This window comes from Argopecten irradians, chromosome 15, assembly GCF_041381155.1.
Source record: "Argopecten irradians isolate NY chromosome 15, Ai_NY, whole genome shotgun sequence".
In the NCBI taxonomy this organism is placed as follows: Eukaryota; Metazoa; Mollusca; class Bivalvia; order Pectinida; family Pectinidae; genus Argopecten; species Argopecten irradians.
Window position 1 is genome coordinate 34,745,336 of NC_091148.1, and position 23,270 is coordinate 34,768,605.

The 23,270-nt window shown below is 34.5% G+C and overlaps 1 protein-coding gene across 1 annotated transcript; it reads right to left on the reverse strand.

Annotated features, from left to right (window-relative positions):
* Window positions 1-1,530: 1,530 nt before the first annotated feature.
* On the reverse strand, window positions 1,531-17,475 carry LOC138308809 (uncharacterized). The gene is made up of 13 exons (XM_069249817.1): window positions 17,466-17,475; window positions 16,925-17,008; window positions 15,431-15,598; window positions 14,765-14,843; window positions 8,183-8,343; window positions 7,147-7,311; window positions 6,473-6,591; window positions 5,562-5,724; window positions 5,091-5,252; window positions 2,720-2,755; window positions 2,240-2,275; window positions 1,924-1,959; window positions 1,531-1,646 (listed from the first exon to the last, which is right to left on the reverse strand). Exons 1-13 carry the CDS (start codon window positions 17,473-17,475, stop codon window positions 1,531-1,533), a joined length of 1,335 nt encoding a protein of 444 aa, XP_069105918.1.
* Window positions 17,476-23,270: the final 5,795 nt, after the last annotated feature.

A 23,270-nucleotide genomic window follows, 5' to 3' on the forward strand; every position in this document is an offset into this window, starting at 1 on the left:
GTAGCTCTATTTACAAGGTCTAGTAGCACTATATACCTAGATGTAACGGTAATAAACAACCAACAGAACTTATTGTATAAGGTAATAAGATTTTATTTTAATGTTAAGTAACCATGGTAACTTACTTGTCATGGTAACACTGAGTGTTTCTGGTCCCACTAGAGACCATTTATCAGTTATCCATACATCGATATTGTAGCCTGTCACCTTGTGTAGATCCAGGTTTTCTGTGGCCACAATTTTTCCGGCTTTCAAATAAACATGGCATACAATAAATACTTCTGATAAAACAAATTGTAATCATACACAAACAACTCAACAATGATTAATAGAATTATACATGGATCTGTCAAGTGGACAGGGAGATCTCAACCTGAGTGAAAGATTACGGCTGGTCAACGCGAGGCTTGATGAAACTTGGCGGCCATATTCTACCACGAGAGTTGGGATATGACTGTCTATTTGACAGACTCATGTTAGATTATTTGTCTCAATACTTATATATTTTCATCGCATCGACATCACAGAGACGCCTTAATGCGTCAAAGTTGATGACGTCTTCGACAATAGTCTCCGCATATATCGATGACGTCACGTCATTGCCAAGTGCATGTGAGCTGTCTTTTTCCTGCCCCGGTAAAATATAGAGTTATCCTTTCCCTAGTAACCGCTGGATTACTCAGTCAAGTTATGGATAAAGGATTGAGCTTCGTATCAGATATCTCATTGTCAGTATAAAAACTATCAATTAATCAGTTGATATAATATTATGGATTTGTAATATTCTGAATAACCAAAAAAGCATGTCAAATTCTTTGCCTACTTATGACACATATAACTTAAACGCAAAGATCAAACCTCGATACTTACAGCCTAGCATCTGGAATGGACAGTTGGGTGGTGTACATGTCATATTATAAAATGGCGTGGTAGAGTCTGGATCAGTCCCGGTCACTGTAAATATCTCTGTACTAGAGGTGGTGGTGGTCGTGTCAACATCTACAGCACCTAAATCAATCATATACGCTTATTATCATAAATATCTCTGTACTAGAGGTGGTGGTGGTCGTGTCCACATCTACAGCACCTAAATCAATCATATACGCTTATTATCATAAATATCTCTGTACTAGAGGTGGTGGTGGTCGTGTCAACATCTACAGCACCTAAAACAATCATACACGCTTATTATCATAAATATCTTTGTACTAGACGTGGTGGTGGTCGTCGTGTCCACATCTACAGCACTTAAATCAATCATATACGCTTATTATCATAAATATCTCTGTACTAGACGTGGTGGTGGTCGTCGTGTCCACATCTACAGCACTTAAATCAATCATATACGCTTATTATCATAAATATCTCTGTACTAGAGGTGGTGGTGGTCGTGTCCACATCTACAGCACCTAAATCAATCATATAAGCTTATTATCATAAATATCTCTGTACTAGACATGTTGGTGGTCGTGTCCACATCTACAGCACCTAAATCAATCAAATACGCTTATTATCATAAATATCACTGTACTAGACGTGGTAGTGGTCGTGTCCACATCTACAGCACCTAAAACAATCATATACGCTTATTATCATAAATATCTCTGTACTAGACATGTTGGTGGTCGTGTCCACATCTACAGCACCTAAAACAATCATATACGCTTATTATCATAAATATCTCTGTACTAGACGTGGTGGTGGTCTTGTCCACATCTACAGCACTTAAATCAATCATATACGCTTATTATCATAAATATCTCTGTACTAGACATGTTGGTGGTCGTGTCCACATCTACAGCACTTAAATCAATCATATACGCTTATTATCATAAATTTCTCTGTACTTGACGTGGTGGTCGTGTCTGCATCTACAGCACTTAAATCAATCATATACGCTTATTATCATAATTGTCTCTGTACTAGATGTGGTGGTGGTCGTGTCAACATCAACAGCACCTAAAACAATCATATACGCCTATTATCTTAAATATCTCTGAACTAAATGTGGTGGTGGTCGTGTCCACATCTACAGCACCTTAAACAATCATATACGCTTATTATCATAAATATCTCTGTACTAGATGTGGAAGTGGTCGTGTCCACATCAACAGCACCTAAAACAATCATATACGCTTATTATCATAAATATCTTTGAACTAGATGTGGCGGTGGTCGTGTCCACATCTACAGCACCTAAATCAATCATATACGCTTATTATCATAAATATCTCTGTACTAGATGTGGTGGTGGTCGTGTCCACATCAACAGCACCTAAAACAATCATACACGCTTATTATCATAAATATCTTTGTACTAGACGTGGTGGTGGTCGTCGTGTCCACATCTACAGCACTTAAATCAATCATATACGCTTATTATCATAAATATCTCTGTACTAGACGTGGTGGTGGTCGTCGTGTCCACATCTACAGCACTTAAATCAATCATATACGCTTATTATCATAAATATCTCTGTACTAGAGGTGGTGGTGGTCGTGTCTACATCTACAACACCTAAATCAATCATATACGCTTATTATCATAAATATTTCTGTACTAGACATGTTGGTGGTCGTGTCCACATCTACAGCACCTAAATCAATCATATACGCTTATTATCATAAATATCTCTGTACTAGACGTGGTGGTGGTCGTGTCCACATCTACAGCACCTAAATCAATCATATACGCTTATTATCATAAATATCTCTGTACTAGACGTGGTGGTGGTCGTGTCCACATCTACAGCACCTAAAACAATCATATACGCTTATTATCATAAATATCTCTGTACTAGATGTGGTGGTGGTCGTGTCCACATCTACAGCACCTAAATCAATCATATACGCTTATTATCATAAATATCTCTGTACTAGACGTGGTGGTGGTCGTGTCCACATCTACAGCACCTAAATCAATCATATACGCTTATTATCATAAATATCTCTGTACTAGACGTGGTGGTGGTCGTGTCCACATCTACAGCACCTAAATCAATCATATACGCTTATTATCATAAATATCTCTGTACTAGACATGTTGGTGGTCGTGTCCACATCTACAACACCTAAAACAATCATATATACGCTTATTGCTTATAAAGGTTTTAATTGGTAATATACAATTATATATTCTTATTATCATAAAGGTATAAGTTAATTTTTTAATTTTTAATGTACAATGATAAACGCTTATCATTAAAGGTTTTGATTCGTATTGTACAATGATATACGCTTACTATCATACAGGTTTTAATTTGTTATGTACAATGGCATACGCTTATTATCATATCATAAAGGTTTCAATTTGTAATTTACAATGATATACGCTAACTACCATACAGGTTTTAATTTGTAATATACAATGATATACGCTTATTATCATAAAGGTATTAATTTGTAATATACAATTATATACGCTTATTATCATAAAGGTTTTAATTTGTAATTTACAATGATATACGCTTATTATCATAAAGGTTTTAATTTGTAATGTACAATGATATACGCTTACTATCATACAGGTTTTAATTTGTAATATACAATGATATACGCTTATTATCATAAAGGTTTTAATTGGTAATGTACAATGATAAACGCTCAATTTCTTAAAGGTTTTCATTTTTGTAATGTATGCTTTATCACAAAACAATTATACGTATTTACAGCATGAAAGGAACTAGGGGCCAAACGAGTTTTATCTTATTCTATCTTAACCACAAACCTCATTTTACCTATGTATATGTTAATTTACATCGCCTAAAACTGTTAATAAAATGTTTCAATCAAATAATCGCAAACTAGGACTTCCATAGTATTTGATTTTTTTCATAGTTTTGTTCTTTGTTTGAACCCAAGGCTTCCGTTTTATATTTTTGTCAACTGGCTCTAGGATCATGAACCAATCTAAGACTTATAAGTTATGTCATATAAGTTTTGACTTCGCCAATCCTATATGACATAACCTTTGTAAGTTCATAATTGATTGGTTAAGTCTAAAATCAAGACAGTTTTCGAGTTAAGTCTGTTTCATGAGACCTGGCCTCAAGACCATGAAACAGTGTTAAGTCTACAACAGTCTTAAGTTTAGACTTAGTCAATCACAGATGACCTTACAGAAAGTTACGGGCTCTCCATAATGTCTTAATTCGTGACATTAGAATTGTTCATGAAAAAGTTATAATAGTTTAAATTCGGGACATGTTTTCTGAAACATCTTGTACTATACAAAATATTTCTTTACTACGTCGTTTTCTCCTAAAAGTATGACCATATGGTTGCAAAAACACATCACATCACAATCAATACCTACCAACATGGGTAGATAACAAAAATAACATGTAAACAAAGGATTTGACCTAGGTAGAACCATAACAACATATTACAAACCAACCATAAGGGCAGATAAATCTCTGTAAATTCAGAATTACAAACCAACCAAAAGGGCAGATAAATCTCTGTTAATACAGAATTACAAACCGACCATAAGGGCAGATAAATCTCTGTTAATACAGAATTACAAACCGACCATAAGGGCAGATAAATCTCTGTTAATACAGAATTACAAACCGACCATAAGGGCAGATAAATCTCTGTTAATACAGAATTACAAACCGACCATAAGGGCAGATAAATCTCTGTTAATACAGAATTACAAACCGACCATAAGGGAAGATAAATCTCTGTTAATACAGAATTACAAACCGACCATAAGGGCAGATAAATCTCTGTTAATACAGAATTACAAACCGACCATAAGGGCAGATAAATCTCTGTTAATACAGAATTACAAACAGACCATAAGGGCAGATAACTCTCTGTTAATACAGAATTACAAACCGACCATAAGGGCAGATAAATCTCTGTTAATACAGAATTACAAACCGACCATAAGGGCAGATAAATCTCTGTTAATACAGAATTACAAACCAACCATAAGGAGGGATAAATCTCTGTTAATACAGAATTACAAACCGACCATAAGGGCAGATAAATCTCTGTTAATACAGAATTACAAACCAACCATAAGGGCAGATAAATCTCTGTTAATACAGAATTACAAACCGACCATTTTGCGCTCCACTTACCAGGTAGATTAGTCATGGTGGGTGGTGGGTTCTCTGTGATACTGACCACGATGTCCTTTGTAGTAGATAGTCCCAGGTCATCTGTACACGTAATAGGCAATGTGTACTGGTTCTGGGTGTTGTAGTTCAGGCCCGCCTCGCCGTTAACAAACAATGCATAGGCTGCAGGAAGACAATGAACAATTGGAAGTATTATACAATACAAGTTAACTTAAATGTTATATGAATGCAAATTTTCGATATAATCATAATCAAAATAGCACATGTTGATTTTCCAGTCGTTTACCAACGGACAGATATGGAAGCTAATGATGTCACTAGTAATACTTCACGTGACAAATTATTTGAAGCTTTGATCATGTTTCCCATAAAATGCATTAAATGAAATGGAATGTTAAGAGATGTATTTAAAAGTGGATTGGTTGCAAATGTGACTGGAAGTGTCAAACATTCCCATGTCGATAATCTCACTTGTACTTCCGGTTACTTTTGGCTGGACGTTAAAGGGAGCACTTCCGGTGTAGGTGCACGTGTACGACTGTTCGTCTGTAACTGTGAGATCAGTCATGTGTGTCTGGGTAGTCACATCCTCTCGTATACTGTCTGCCGTAACCATGGCCGTCATATCCGGGGCCTGTATAAGAATATTTCACTCAAATCTTTAAATATCACAAATAGGAGTGTGCGACCAAATTCATGGTTATTTAGGTTCCTTAAAGATGAACAGTTAATCTAGTTTTAACAGTGCTTCTATGATTATTTTGTCTTAATCTGATCCTTGACATCAACATGATTTTTTTTTCATTCAGTTACAGAATTTTCAATTTCGAAGTCACATCAGAATCAATGCTTACAATATACTAATGACATCGTATAAATTTGAATGTAAATGGCATCATGTGTAGTAAAAATGTTGACAATGGTAAATCATATATAAAGTCTAAGTGTTAACGTCATCATGCGTACTTACAAAGCAAGTGACGTCATGTGTACTTAAAACACCACACGTACTATTAATCGTAATTACGTCATTCTTACAGTGATAGTGACATTATATATACATAAATAATGATGATGACTTCACATGTACCTATGATTACAAATTACGTCATACATAGAGATGATCACCGTCATATGTACTTATGATTATAATTACGTCATACTCAGTAATGATGATGTCACATGTACTAATGAATAAATTATTACATGTACTAAATGATGACGTCACATGTACTTATCGTTATAATTACGTCATACATAGTGATGATGACGTCATATGTACTTATGATTGTAATTACGTCATACCAAATGATGACGACGTCACATGTAGGTATGATTATAATTACGTCATACATAATGAGGATGACGTCACATGTACTCACAGTGTTGGTTATCTCCACGGTTAGTGTCCCGGTCCCCTCGTTACCACACTGGTCAGTAACAGTGAAGCTGAGCGGGTAGGTACCCACTGTCCATTGGCCAGTCTGGGGCTGGACTTGGTCTGTCAGGGGAGATAATTGATGCTTTAAGTTTCCATAGCAAATATATTATTTACCAGCATACCATACAAACCGGAGGGATATTTTAGAAATAAAAGTAATACAGACCTCATATGCTATTGTCAAATAGTTAACTTAATTTGCTATTGCCTATTTGAAAAAAAACATACCATCAACTCTGTCAAAAGATGTCATGAAAAGCATCTGATTATTCATATATGTGGCTAACTCTACTTTAAAATAAACCATACATTGTTAAAACATATGAAGAGAATAGAAACAGCAAAAACATTACGGTAAAGATTCAAAAGCAATCTTGTCATATAATGCTATATAAGCAAGGACGGTTGGCGATCTATACATGGGTAATTAATCGTTCAAAGCAATAAAGCTTTATCCCAACAAAAACTGTTTTTTTAAACTGGTTACAACCAAAATTTTACTTAATGTGGTTATATCTTCCTCTGGACCATAAATATGTTATTTTTGTGTGAGAAAATTACAAGGTTTTACCATCTGCTAGAACGTAACTAAATTATGAAAACAGAATTGCCCACCTGTGCTTAGTTGGAACTCGTTTGATGTTGTAGTCATGGCGACGGTGAGGACGGTATCCTGAGGGTCAGCGTCAGTAGTGGTCAGTGTTAACAGTGTAGTGGGTGGTGTGTCTGTGTCTAGGTAGGTCAGGGTCTGGTCAAGGTTTGTGAAGGTCGGGACTGAATCTGAAGGTAATGGACGTAGAGTCTCATTATTCTCTATCTTCTCAAGGTCTCAACTAAATTGTTATTTCATAGACAAAACATGAAAATACAAATCCAATCGTAAAGTATAACCAACAAAGGGCTAGTATAAACTTTCACAGGTGTTAATGGAAAGTAGAAGTGCCAGAGAACCAGATGATCAGGCTATAACGTCCCTATAAAAATAAAAACGTCTCGTAACACAACTAGGCTAAAAGATTTTCAAATATACTACATAATTTGAAATTATGATATCTATTTTTCTGAAAAACAATAAAATGGCTGTAAAATGTTGTCCGTATACTTTAAAACTTTAACAAAACATCAAATTATGACAAACCTTTAAGATATATTATCCATTGAAATGTATTCACAGTATTTTATTGGTAGAAATGAAAAAAAATATGGAAATAAGAAAGTTTACCTGTAGTCACACCATTTTCATATAAAATGATTTTTTGACATTTTTTTCCCTTTTAATCATGTTATATGTGGTAATGATAATAGTGGATGGTTTTGAAGCCCTGTCCTTGGCATTTGTATTTGAATAGTATGATAAATAAGTATACGATTGCGGGGTGACGTGTGAAGTTATATAGTCCTTGAATTCATTGTTGTTTTTGCTGTTTTTTCTCTTGTTTTGTTCTTATTTTCATTCGTTTGATACAATGCCAAATGTTACTCATACTCTAATACAAGTTGTTTAGTAGACTAAATTCTTAAGCAATTAAACTTTGATGGAAAGTGTAATATAACGAATATAATGATCAAATTTAAAAGATTTGTCATGAACTGAATTTAAATCCATCTACAACATTGAGTTGAGGATCTTATGTATAGACCAATTACTCACTGACACCTGTGAGAGCACCCACTGCGTAGGTCCGGCCACTCAGCGTTGCTCCTGGTGTCCAGCTGACAGAACTACCCAGAGACGGAGCTGCCATTGTCTGCTGTATGGCACCGGTACCCGCCACACTACTGTAGGGGATCATGTCATTATTGGCGCTGTACCTGGTATAAGATAAACAATATAATAGAAGTAGACATGGTTCGGTAATACAGAAGTAGAAAGTCTCTGTTTATGTCATCATTGACTGTTGTGCCTATTATTATAAATATGATAGTAGACAGTGAATACAGATGTAGAAAGTCTTTATTCATGTCATTATTGGAGTTGTACCTGATATGGTAAATATAATAGTAGACATTGTTCGGTAATACAGATGTAGAAAGTCTTTATTCATGTCATTTTGGTGTTGTACCTGATGTGGTAAATATAATAGTAGACATTGTTCGGTAATACAGATGTAGAAAGTCTCTATTCATGTCATTATTGGAGTTGTACCTGATGTGGTAAATATAACAGTAGACATTGTTCGGTAATACAGAAGTAGAAAGTAAACATTGCAATAGTATATATCTTATTTTTGAGATACAGAAATGGAAATTCAAAAGTTCACTTCATTTCAATCGACTAAATATTAATACATTTTATATTTGTTACTCATGCACCTTCCTCGCAATATTTGAAATTAACATATAAAACCGGAAATATTTGTTTACATTGTTTACGCTCTATCTCCCTTTCGAAAAGGATTATACTATAATTCAATATTTATCTAATGTCTGAAACGACAGCTAGACAATGACGTGACGTCATCAATACATGCGGCGACTTTTGTCAGCGACGTCATTGACGCATTACAACGTTCCTATACTGACGAAGGAAATGTTTCTAATTAATTACATTTTCATAATGTTTCGTTAAAGTATGGGTGAAAAATAATGTAAAATATATCTTTCAGGTATGAAAGATTTTGGCCGTCAAACATCGGCAAGCCTCCGGTTGACAAGCCAAAATCGTTCACTTGGGTTGAGATATCCCTGTCCACTTTACTTACCTATGTAACATTATATTCATATTTATTTTTTTACGTTATAAGTATTGATAATATATTAAGTATTTTTTTTATTTCTATGATATAATGGCCTTCGTAGGCACTCATTGATAATTAATAGTTAAAGGGGACTAAATCGCTAAAAAATCATGTAATAAAAGATAAAAAGAATTATAGAACTACAATTAATTGTAAAAGTTGTGTACTTTGTGTTAATAACAATATTTAAAAGTTTGTATAACAATTTTGTTCAAAATGGAGAAAAACTGAAAATAAATAGGAACGACCTAGTCACTATTTCATATCATTTTCTTTCGGCGAGTGTAAACAACCCCTATGTGCATGCGCGACGCGTGAACATTCCAAACATCCGATCGAAGGAAATCTCATCTGTCAAATGGACATATCTGCTATCGACTGAAAACACAAATTTATCGACTACAGGTTCATGATTACTGTGTTAATCTAATAAACGTTGAAACTCATGCAAAAATTTTGTGAAGATTTCTAAGTGTAAATAATCCTATACTGTACAGGTTTTTGTAGCCATAAAGAAGGGTTTTCATTATATCATATGGTTTTATACTTGCTTCTACCATTATTTTATTTTCATTTGTCATGATATTATGTACTATTCCGCTAAACCTGCCAGTATTATTAGGCTTTTTAAAAAAAATGGCCTAATATATAGACCTTATAATAAGAAAAAAATGGGGAAAATCTAATAATATAGGCATGTTTAGCGGACTAAGTAAGTACGTGTATTTCTTTTATCATTATATCAATATTTGACATTCCGTATACATTGTATATCCTTAGTTATAATGTCTATCCGTCTAATGGGCATTCCCTATATATCTCTAGTTATGGTCTTTATCCGTCTTCTGGACATTCCTTATATAGCCCTAGCTATAATATATATCCGTCTAATGAAAATTCCCTATATATCCTTAGTTATAGTGCCTATCCGTCTAATGGACATTCGCTATATAGCCCTAGCTATAATATATATCCGTCTAATGGAAATTCCCTATATATCCTTAGTTATAGTGTCTATCCGTCTAATGGACATTCCCTATATATACCTAGTTATAATAATGGACATTCCCCTATATGTCACTAGTTATATAACTTTTTTCCATCTGATTTACTTAGAAAAATCAGCCTAATTATATATCTAAATTGTATGTGTACTTTTATGTATTCAAAGCAAAAATATACCTTACATTGTAGACCTATGTATATGTTTGCTTAATAATGTACATGTACACCTGTATTCATGTATAATATATACATAATTAACGGGTGAAAATACCTCTCACTTCTTGTCATATTTCCATCAAATACTCTAAAGCTTCATAGAACTATGCTGTTTTACTTGGCAATGTAGATACAGGGGCGTAGGAAGCGGATGTGGGAGGTGGGGGTCGGGGTGGGAGGGGGTCAGGGGATGGCATTGCCTCCCCGTTTCCCAGAACGAGGGCAAACATTTCTTGTTGCCCCCCTCCCCCCATTTTCGCCGACTGAAATGTTCTAAAATTGCACATTTGAAAGAAAAAAGGGTCCTCCTGCACATTTTCGTGAACTGGACTAAAAATGTCAATCAGGGGATTCTACGTACTATTTTAAAAATGTCTCTTGAAAGATTCATCTGTTTATATGAGTTAGCAAGACAATTAATTCATTATTATTTTGTGTTAAACAACAATGTACCGGTGGTGTGAAGCCAGAATGATTTTAACATCGTATAAGTTCCGGTTATTACGTCATCAAGATGGCCACCACCTCGAATTTCACTGAAAAATGCAAAATAGTCATAACACTGATATTTTTCAACTGAAGTAGACAAATGAGGTATCAAAATGACCAGAATAGAACAACAAATACATTTCAGGACCAACAAATCAATATATGTAGTAATTTGTACGCAAAAAAATGAAAAAAATAAGATTTTCAACTCATAAATGGTGATTTTTTTCAGCAAATTTTTTATATTTGGCTTGACGCAGCAAAAATGTTTCCCAACAACAAATTATTACTCGTAATCAGTTATTTAAACTCCTATCAATCAGTAAAAACAACAACAACAACAAAAATATATAGAAATGCAAAAAAGAATAATTGTTATACCCTCATTTGTGTAGATTAGCAGCGTCTCAAAAATAATTATTATAGCACAACACCTACTGATAGCGTAACAAATGTAACCTAAGCTAAGCCTGTGTTTCCGTTAATATCATTAACAGCTTCAAAAACGTTTGTGTCTTTGAAAATGAGCAGATTCATTGTTTATTCCCTTTGCATACCATAAGCAAAATGTCGGATGGTTACTACAGTGTCACATATGTCTTTCACTGGTTCTCAATGATAACCATTATCATTGTGCGTGCTTTTTCGCCTCACTGCACTATCCACTGAAGAGACTCGGCGTAGCTGGCACATGCAGTCCGAATCAGAGTAATCGAGATATCAGTATCCAATTCGTTGAAAGTCAGAGCGTCGTCTTCGATGTCAATGAGCTGATGTGACACTACACTGCCAGTGTTGTTCTAGCCTGTCATCTTTTATGAGCCATCCATGGTCAGAGTTCATATCAGGAACAACAGGTTCAGGGATGTGGGATCTCTTTCATATTCTAACATATCGTACGTATATGCTGTTTCAGACTTCTCCGGCATAATGGAAATTACACCAGATCCACATTCTTTCAACGGTGGAATTAGTTCTCCTTAGCGCATAGCTCCATAATTCGCATGAAGTACTATTCATCAATCTTGTGGACCCTCGTGCAACCATAAATGGCACAGGTGATACCATCGAGGTCATTAATGAGACCATAAATGTTAAATGCTTTTCATTGGTCTGAATTTTCCCAGTCCCTTGAAGGTGCTGGTTGTACATGTGTCACATTTGGTGTATGCGTAAAGAGACCATTGAAGACTCTCCAGTAAAAAGTTCTCTACAGTGCTTTCCAGACTTGGCAAAGAGTGAAACTTCACTGCATACCTCATCTATGACCTCAAAGAATCCAACTGTGCCACCTACGGTCACTGAGGTTCACAAGAATGAGGAATTGTGCTTCATACGAATTAAGGAGAACCAACCCAATCCTCCGCAGAGTTTTGATCTGGTGTCTTTTCCATAATGCCGGGGAAGTCTGAAACATCATATACGATATGTGAATCTAGGTGAAACTAGGTTGGAGACAGGAAGAGCTCCAATATCCCTGAATCCGATGTTTCTGATATTAAATCATGGACGGTTGACAAGTTAGAACCACGATGGTAACCAGGTAATGTAATGTCACATCAGGACATCGAAATCGAAGACGACACTCTGGCGAAAAAGCACGCACAATGAAAATGATTATCATTAAGAACTAGTGAAAGAAATTTGTGGCACTGTAGTAACCATCTTATATTTCCTTACGTTATATACAGGAAATAAACAATGGATGTGCTCATTCTAATAGACACAACACGTTTCGAAAAGTGTCATGGTATTTACGGAATTTTAATTTGACACCCTATAGCTATTAGTTGGCATTTTGCTGTAGTAATTCAGTTTGAGAGGCTGCTAGTCTACAATATTTCGAACATGAAAATGGATTATTTTGAAGTCCTACATAGATATTCAGCCAATTTTAAATTTAAATTTGTTAAGATATAAATCGCCAATAGCCAATGTTATATTCAGGAAATTCCAGGACACCAGGAAACTGTAGTGTCAGTGGTTTGGAAAAAAATAACAATCATATGCAGCATCCGGTGATGTTTTGTAAACCAAATGATGGTATAACAATTCTCTTTTGCATTTCTATATATTTTTGTTGTTATTGTTGTTGTTTTAACTGATTGATAAGATGTCAAATAATTGATTACGAATAATAATTTGTTGTTTGGAAACAATATTGCTGCGTCAAGCCAAATATGAAAAAAATTACCATTTTGAGCTTAAAATCGTATTTTCATTTTCTGCGTTCAAATCACTACATATATTGGATTATTTGGTCCTGACGTGTATTTGTTGTTCTATTCTGGTCATTTTGATACCTCATTTGTCTACTTCAGTCGAAAAATGTCAATGTTATGACTATTTTTCAATTTTTCAGTGAAATTCGAGATGGTGGCCATCTTGATGACGTCATAATCGGAACTTATACGATGTTAACATTGGTTTTTGTTGTTTTTGTTGCTTAAACTGATTGATAAGTGGTAAAAAAACTTATTAGAAATAATAGTTTGCAGTTGGGAAACATTTTTGCTGCGTCAAGCCAAATATAAAAAATTTGCTGAAAAATCACCATTTTTGAGCTTGAAATCAGACTTTTTCATTTCTTGCGTAGAAATCACTACATATATTGGATGTTTTGGTCCTGATATATGTTTGTTGTTCTATTGTGGTCATTTTGATACCTCATTTGTTTACTTCGGTTGAAAAATGTCAATGTTATGACTATTTTTCAATTTTTAGTCAAATTCGAGATGGCGGCCATCTTGATGGCGTCATAACCGGAAGTTCATCCCAACTTATGCAATGTTAACATTTAGATTTCTGATCAGTGGGTCATAAGGGTTCAGAAAAATATTGGTTCGGAGGTTTGGGGAGGGGGGTGCATGTGGGACCCTCCTAGCCCATTGCCTATATAAATGTGTACAAGGATTCTACTTAACGATATATGAAAAAAGTTTATAAAGTATATATGGTTGTGTGTTGAATTAAAGAATCAATCTTCTCATGTGGTTCGGGGCGAGGAGTGGGGGGGGGGGTTAAAAATATTGAGGACCTTTGCCCCCCCTCCCAGTTACATTTCTTTCTTCTTTCTACGCCACTGAGATACCTGAGATACGCTGTAAATATATCGGCTATTACGCTTAATCAGGCCAATGTAACCGATAAAATATAAGATGCCTCTTAGTGGTGTTATTACATCTATATCCATTAGCCGGATGAGATTTTCAGTGACCCCGATTCCGAACTCAAAGATGCACTCGGTTCTTTCCGTCGTAAACAGTCAATGCCGACAGATACAATTTCTTGTTGTGTTTGGCGATATTTTAACGTTGATAAACATTGCCAATAGTTCAAATTAAATGTTGTAATTTTGAAAACTTTCCAATTTCAGGTATAAGAACGTTTGTAGGAAGTCAAAAACCCTAAGAAATCTATGTAAATCAAATGATATAGTAACTTTGAAATAGTAGAACAGAAAAGAGCCAAGATAAAACATATTCAGCACCCTTTCACTGTTTGTTCTTCCAGCTCACTCACTCAATATATGATAAAATGTGAAAGTGTTTAAAGCATGCTTCAATATTTTTTTTTTGGGATTAAAGCTCAAGTCATTGCTTCATAATTTATCTGATTTTAATTTTATGTAATCTTGTTGTTTGGTAAAGAATTAGCTTTTTCAAATAGAGAGTTGCAAATATCTGTTTGTTTAATATTTTCATGTTAAATGTCATTTTTATTTAATCTTCAATTTTGAAAGAAATAAAAAGTATAATGATAATGTAGTTCATCTTTATACTCACCAACCGAGAACATCATTCGGCAGCACAGTGGGGATGTCTGCATTAGGTACAGACAGTGTCTGTTCTATCAGCTGATCAGCTGTCGAAATATACCCAATGATGTGTTATGATATAATTGATTCCAGTTTAGTTACCATAATATTTTAGCGGCTTTCACGCTAGGAACTTGTCGCTAAATTACGATTGTACTAATTATGTGTTCTGCAAACATTTGGTTGTATCGATATCACATTGTATTGTTTGCTGATATTACGTCTTTACATATAATAGTTATCTGCCCTTGCGGATAGGTAATAATTGTGACGTCATGTATTTGTGAGCGTAACGTCATATACTTCTAGGAAAACGACGTGGGTTCGCTCACTAAATGATGACGTCACAATCGAAACCTACCTACACAGGAAGTAACTCTGCAATATGCACAAATGGAATACACTCTATGTGAGTATAGGACTAGGAATTTCCATGCTGTTTTGTTTAAATACAACCTCTAGGTGTCACTCAGCTGATGGGAAATGTTTCTTTAAATCCGGTTGGAATGCTAAGAATTTGACGTTGGGTCGGGAGACTTGAACGAATTGTATAATCATTTTCCCTGTAATCCTTCCACTGATGTTTTACTATCTTAGTGATAATTAATATATAATGTATATGAGTATTACTTACCTGTACTAAATGTATACTCATTATGTCCCACTAGTTCGTAGTTGGCTCCGCTTGGTCGCCATATTTGGAATTTGACGGTGCCTAGTGCCCCAATCACAGCGTTCCAGCTAGTGATGACTCCACAACAGTCAAACGTATATTGGTTTGCTAGGTAACCCACTCCGGGATCTAAATGTAAATACAAAATTTAGCTTATATTTACATCATATTGATATTACATTCGTGGTGACTTAATTTTGCGCTTTCAAACTTAACTACCTTTACATGACGTTTGAATTATGCGATTTTGAATCATATACTATCATATCTGTGCTCAAAGATACATAAAGACAAAGATTTTTAGCGGCGATACATTTTCGCGGTTTCTGATCATTAAAGAAATACGCGAAATTCAATAGCAGGGCGATTCAAGGACGTGTCAGGTTTAAGTCAAGAGGAGAAAAACGTTCCTAATTTAGTGTCAAAAAGTACTCCTTCTTTTTACCGAAGTCTCTGATAATACATTGCTAAATAGAAATAACACTTTAAAAGACATATAAGATCAACTCATCGAAATGTCAACAATATATATTGGCAGTAAATTATACATTTACTCTGCGCGTTGTTATTGTCATTATTGCACATTATTGATATTGATTTCAATTACACATTAGAAAGTTAATCCGTAGTGTTATTAACATTACAAGTGTTATTAACATTACAATACTCATTCACTTTGTTCTACATTATATTATCACTACCTGTACCATATCAAACTCCCTTCCAAGCCAACTATCATCAAAATGACATATCAAAAGTGAGAAAAGTGTCAAATTCCGGTCAAGGTCACAATTTCAGTTAACATCGCGAGACGACAATACAACGGAACCAATAAGCATGTTAACAATATCGGTACTGTATTTTATGGTGTCGACTTCTTTGTTTACATAGATCTTTTATCACATTACATTTCTTAAATAGTATGGAGGTCAAACATTATCATGAATAGACTTTTTTCTTCTATGAACTTCGCAGTTTGTGTTATATTTCAATAACGTAAAAATAAGATTTGAAGTTAATTCTTATAATCAACTCTGCTTCACACAATGTTGTAATATTTAAATTTACTGAGTGACTATTTTTCTAAGAAATAACTGCCAATGTATCGACATGGTCATGGGACCTAACGATCAAGTAAACGTTAATAGATAAGACTAATTTTCAATAGCATTAAAAGTACAAATTGGATCAAACATGTATAATTTTAACGTTTATTAAAATTAAGATTCACATGTAAACGTTTATTTACGACTCATGTTTAAATCTTTATTTGAAGGAAATGAACTCGTATTTGCAACATAGACCTTTCCATACCAGTGTGAATCTCATAAGTCGGTTCGGCTGGACTTATCTTAATTATTACATTTGCATGAAATATTGTGCACGAAAATTTTCAACAATGAAATAAAACAGTTTATTGATTAATTGTTTGATTGATTGATTTTTATTACTTACTCCTTGCGGCTGTGTCCAGGTTGTCCTGGAAGCTGGCCGGTGAGGATTCTCCTACTGTCTTTGTTCCGCACGATTGAGAAGCAACTATCAGAAAAAATACGATACATTAACATCGACCTTATTTACATAAATTTATTAATTCGATTCTATAAGGCCAGCAAAATACCACGAAACCTCAATACACATGTTTTATTTACTTTCCTTCAAATCAAAAGATTAGTCAATATGAGAATTTCTGTTTTGTATGATTTGCTGTTTTACACAAAAAATATTTTTTTATTTGTTTGTCAAACTTTTTAAAACAACTGTGTTAATCATCCTTATTCCACTGAACAGTTTTAGTCGTTATTGCTCTCTGTGTGTTCCAATTTTAAAATAATCTTGAAAATAAATTTAAGTATATACGATTTATTAAATTTTTACAATTAAAGTAAATTTAACCTAGTTATGCATAACACAATAAGTGATAGATGGTAGCCTTTTGACTCCCGATATTGACATATATATATATATACCACTTTATTGTCGTTTCTCTACAAACTTCCTCTCATGGCATTAGTCAAAGATGTGATATTATATTTTTTGTTATAAAATAGTAAGAAAGATTCCATAATTACATCGATTAAACTGTTTTTTTTTATTACATGTAATATCTTTCTGACTTGGGAACAAAAGAGGTACAAGTGATATTTCTCACGATAATCTTATATTACCTTGTTTTCTTAATTTTACATTTCCTTAATATTGATCTTTCCAAATCATTCTTTTCTGTAGCTAGCTAGGTGTTCAAGAGGTAAATCTAATACATTCAATGTTTTTATTACATTTTTAAAGAGGGAACCCTCATTGCAATATAAAGGTTTGTGCTTCAAATATTGAAAACATCAATCTTAGATAATAAATAATTAATATGTGTTAACAATACTTTTCTTACCTTTTACCGCAAATAGTGGAATAAAGAAAAGAAAAATAGTCTTCGCCATTCCTGAGTTCACACAACTATAAATGATTTGGAAATACAGACTTCATGTTCAGTTTTTATTTACGTATAACACAAGTACGTCATTTATTTAGATGAGTTTGGTTGTGTTAACACATCAGTAGATATCAAATCATTCTGCCTGATGTCACAGACTCACTTTGACCGATACCGTGAGGAACAGATTCAAATTGTCAAATCTTGATATACACATATCTATATAATTCCTTTAACATATATTTTTGTTCGATGATATCGCGTTATGCATGAATCAAAATGAGAGTAATAAAAAGAACATGAAAATATAAACTATGAAGATACCTGCTCTATATCATTACTTGTGAAGGATAATCAAAATTCATCACAGATTTTTAAATATTGTTTTTTTTTTAATTTCCACTCTCTAAAATAAAAATAAGGTAAAGTATAGATCGAAAGGGCAATATATTCTACAAGAAAAACCGTGATATTAAGAAATGGTTCAGATTTCAAGGGTTACATACAAACATAGAAATTATACTATATATCAACGGTAGCTTTATAACACTGAAGCTTAGATTATAATTGGGTTGTGTTTTAGAAGTTCATATTTTTTTCATTTTGTTTTATCTGAAATATGCTCTCCTATTTGATGCAGTACTAATACCAAATTAAAAGTGTGATATCTAAATATCTCTTTTATAAATGCTGTTTAGATTTTTGAACGGCCTGAACTCTGCCATCAGGTTATGAAAAAACAAAGGTAAAAAAACAAATGATAATGTTTTAATGAACATGAAATCGAAATGTATATTAAGAGCACGTCCTCTGTAGTCTTGTTATATTGGCCAAAGAGACAATACATTCTCTGATAAAATCATGGCGATGACTGTATGAGGATCTAGCTAACTCCATCAATAACTTATATGAATTCGTTTATGTTCCTAGACTACAACTTTAGTGCGTCCATAAAATTACAAATAATTCAGGTGTTTGACTCATAAATAATTCATTTAAGAAAAAAATGTACCTCATGGAAAATGATTGAGACCTACATAATTATATATAATATGTATTGAATATAAAAACCCTATGATGGACGTATGAAGCATGCTACATATACGACAGCACCCGTTGACTTTTAAACGCGACGAAAACATCCTTAGCTCACTGATCAAACACATTTAAGGCTTGTCATTTCCAAACATAAAACGGAATAATAAAATATACTAGCCATATTGGTTCTTCTGACTGGGGAAGCTTTCATCACAAATAAATCAGATATCGAAATAACTTATGCTTCTTTATATTTGTCTACAAAAGGTCAAATCCAATTGATAACACCTGATTGCTCAGATAGATAGATCGGCTACAATTTGTCAGCTTAACGTAATACCTGATAACTCAGATAGATTGCTAAGATTTGTTAGCTTGGTGTAAAACTTGATAATTGATATAATGGCTAAAACTTGTTAGCTCGACGTAATTTTATCGTTTTCTTGATCAACTCAATAGATCAGCTAAGGGTTGTTAGCTTAGTCAGCCTAAGAATACGTGATCGTCGTTTCAGTAGTTCACAAAATCCATAACTCCTTACCGTTATATGGGGATGTATTTTATAAACAACAGAGGAAGATTTAAAATAAGAGACATGTCATTTCAAAAATTCTTTAACCATGTCTGCTATCAGTTAAAAGGTGGAACACCAATTTGCAGTTCATACAAAGAAAACAAAAATGATAATTTTGACACGAGATATACATTCACATCAAGATAATTATATCACTTTCTAGTCTGTCATACATACTGTCATCAATAATTTATCGTTTTAGGTTAATTCATATAAAGTCTGATATACATATGTATATTCCAATTGTTTAAAAGATGATTAAGCTAATCAGAGTGGAACAGAAATGTTCAAATTAAGATGAAATAATTCATTGTAGAAAGAAATAGCCAAAGGTTTTATAAAATTTTGAAGTAAGTTATAATTGATTTACCTCCTCATTTTAGTAAAGATATAATCACATGTTTTGCAACAAATAAGAAATTAAAATTACCCTTATCACGGGATTAATCAAATCACCTGTTCAACGGATGAATTTCCAAATCAAGAGGAAATAATTCATTGTAAAAAGAACTAGGCTATTTTTAAAAAGTAAGTCGTTATTTATTCCCCTGCTTGTTTTAGAGAAAATACAATACAGGTTTTGCAGAAAATAAGAAATGCAAATTTCACGTATCAAGGGATAAAACTAATCACCTATTGAACACCCGGGGCTTCAGTTTAATACGATTTTTAAATAGATTTTTAAATCAAGATGAAATAATTTTTGTAAAAAGAACTAGGCAAAATTTTATGAAATTTTGAAACAATGTATTATCTTTTTGATTCTGCATTCTCAATATCTTTAGGATTTTGTGAGAATGATTGCTTTATTGTTAAGTCTTTATAGAGAAGTAGCATCAAATGATGAAAAATAAAGATAAAAAATACACAAGGGGGAGTTGTAAACAAAGAGCATTAACATATTAGTGACTGAGTCATCACATTATTTACACGAAAGATTATCACAGCATCTCAGTCGATTACATAACGTAGTAGCTGCGTTATCACATTTGTTCACACAGGAGATAACATCACGTAGTAGCTGCGTTATCACATTTTTCACACAGGAGATAACATCACGTAGTAGCTGCGTTATCACATTTGTTCACACAGGAGATAACATCACGTAGTAGCTGTGTTATCACATTTGTTCACACAGGAGATAACATCACGTAGTAGCTGTGTTATCACATTTGTTCACACAGGAGATAACATCACGTAGTAGCTGTGTTATCACATTTGTTCACACAGGAGATAACATCACGTAGTAGCTGCGTTATCACATTTGTCACACAGGAGATAAATCACGTAGTAGCTGCGTTATCACATTTGTTCACACAGGAGATAACATCACGTAGTAGCTGCGTTATCACATTTGTTCACACAGGAGATAACATCACGTAGTAGTTGCGTTATCACATTTGTTCACACAGAGATAAACACACACAGGAGATAACATCACGTAGTAGTTATCACATTTGTTCACACAGGAGATAACATCACGTAGTAGCTGCGTTATCACATTTGTTCACACAGGAGATAACATCACGTAGTAGCTGCGTTATCACATTTGTTCACACAGGAGATAACATCACGTAGTAGCTGCGTTATCACATTTGTTCACACAGGAGATAACATCACGTAGTAGCTGCGTTATCACATTTGTTCACACAGGAGATAACATCACGTAGTAGCTGTGTTATCACATTTGTTCACACAGGAGATAACATCACGTAGTAGCTGCGTTATCACATTTGTTCACACAGGAGATAACATCACGTAGTAGCTGCGTTATCACATTTGTTCACACAGGAGATAACATCACGTAGTAGCTGCGTTATCACATTTGTTCACACAGGAGATAACATCACGTAGTAGCTGCGTTATCACATTTGTTCACACAGGAGATAACATCACGTAGTAGCTGCGTTATCACATTTGTTCACACAGGAGATAACATCACGTAGTAGCTGCGTTATCACATTTGTTCACACAGGAGATAACATCACGTAGTAGCTGCGTTATCACATTTGTTCACACAGGAGATAACATCACGTAGTAGCTGCGTTATCACATTTGTTCACACAGGAGATAACATCACGTAGTAGCTGCGTTATCACATTTGTTCACACAGGAGATAACATCACGTAGTAGCTGCGTTATCACATTTGTTCACACAGGAGATAACATCACGTAGTAGCTGCGTTATCACATTTGTTCACACAGGAGATAACATCACGTAGTAGCTGCGTTATCACATTTGTTCACACAGGAGATAACATCACGTAGTAGCTGCGTTATCACATTTGTTCACACAGGAGATAACATCACGTAGTAGCTGCGTTATCACATTTGTTCACACAGGAGATAACATCACGTAGTAGTTGCGTTATCACATTTGTTCACACAGGAGATAACATCACGTAGTAGCTGCGTTATCACATTTGTTCACACAGGAGATAACATCACGTAGTAGCTGCGTTATCACATTTGTTCACACAGGAGATAACATCACGTAGTAGCTGCGTTATCACATTTGTTCACACAGGAGATAACATCACGTAGTAGCTGCGTTATCACATTTGTTCACACAGGAGATAACATCACGTAGTAGCTGCGTTATCACATTTGTTCACACAGGAGATAACATCACGTAGTAGCTGCGTTATCACATTTGTTCACACAGGAGATAACATCACGTAGTAGTTGCGTTATCACATTTGTTCACACAGGAGATAACATCACGTAGTAGTTGCGTTATCACATTTGTTCACACAGGAGATAACATCACGTAGTAGTTGCGTTATCACATTTGTTCACACAGGAGATAACATCACGTAGTAGTTGCGTTATCACATTTGTTCACACAGGAGATAACATCACGTAGTAGTTGCGTTATCACATTTGTTCACACAGGAGATAACATCACGTAGTAGCTGCGTTATCACATTTGTTCACACAGGAGATAACATCACGTAGTAGCTGCGTTATCACATTTGTTCACACAGGAGATAACATCACGTAGTAGCTGCGTTATCACATTTGTTCACACAGGAGATAACATCACGTAGTAGCTGCGTTATCACATTTGTTCACACAGGAGATAACATCACGTAGTAGCTGCGTTATCACATTTGTTCACACAGGAGATAACATCACGTAGTAGCTGCGTTATCACATTTGTTCACACAGGAGATAACATCACGTAGTAGCTGCGTTATCACATTTGTTCACACAGGAGATAACATCACGTAGTAGCTGCGTTATCACATTTGTTCACACAGGAGATAACATCACGTAGTAGCTGCGTTATCACATTTGTTCACACAGGAGATAACATCACGTAGTAGCTGCGTTATCACATTTGTTCACACAGGAGATAACATCACGTAGTAGCTGCGTTATCACATTTGTTCACACAGGAGATAACATCACGTAGTAGCTGCGTTATCACATTTGTTCACACAGGAGATAACATCACGTAGTAGCTGCGTTATCACATTTGTTCACACAGGAGATAACATCACGTAGTAGCTGCGTTATCACATTTGTTCACACAGGAGATAACATCACGTAGTAGCTGCGTTATCACATTTGTTCACACAGGAGATAACATCACGTAGTAGCTGCGTTATCACATTTGTTCACACAGGAGATAACATCACGTAGTAGCTGCGTTATCACATTTGTTCACACAGGAGATAACATCACGTAGTAGCTGCGTTATCACATTTGTTCACACAGGAGATAACATCAAGAGATTAATCTAAGGAACTTCG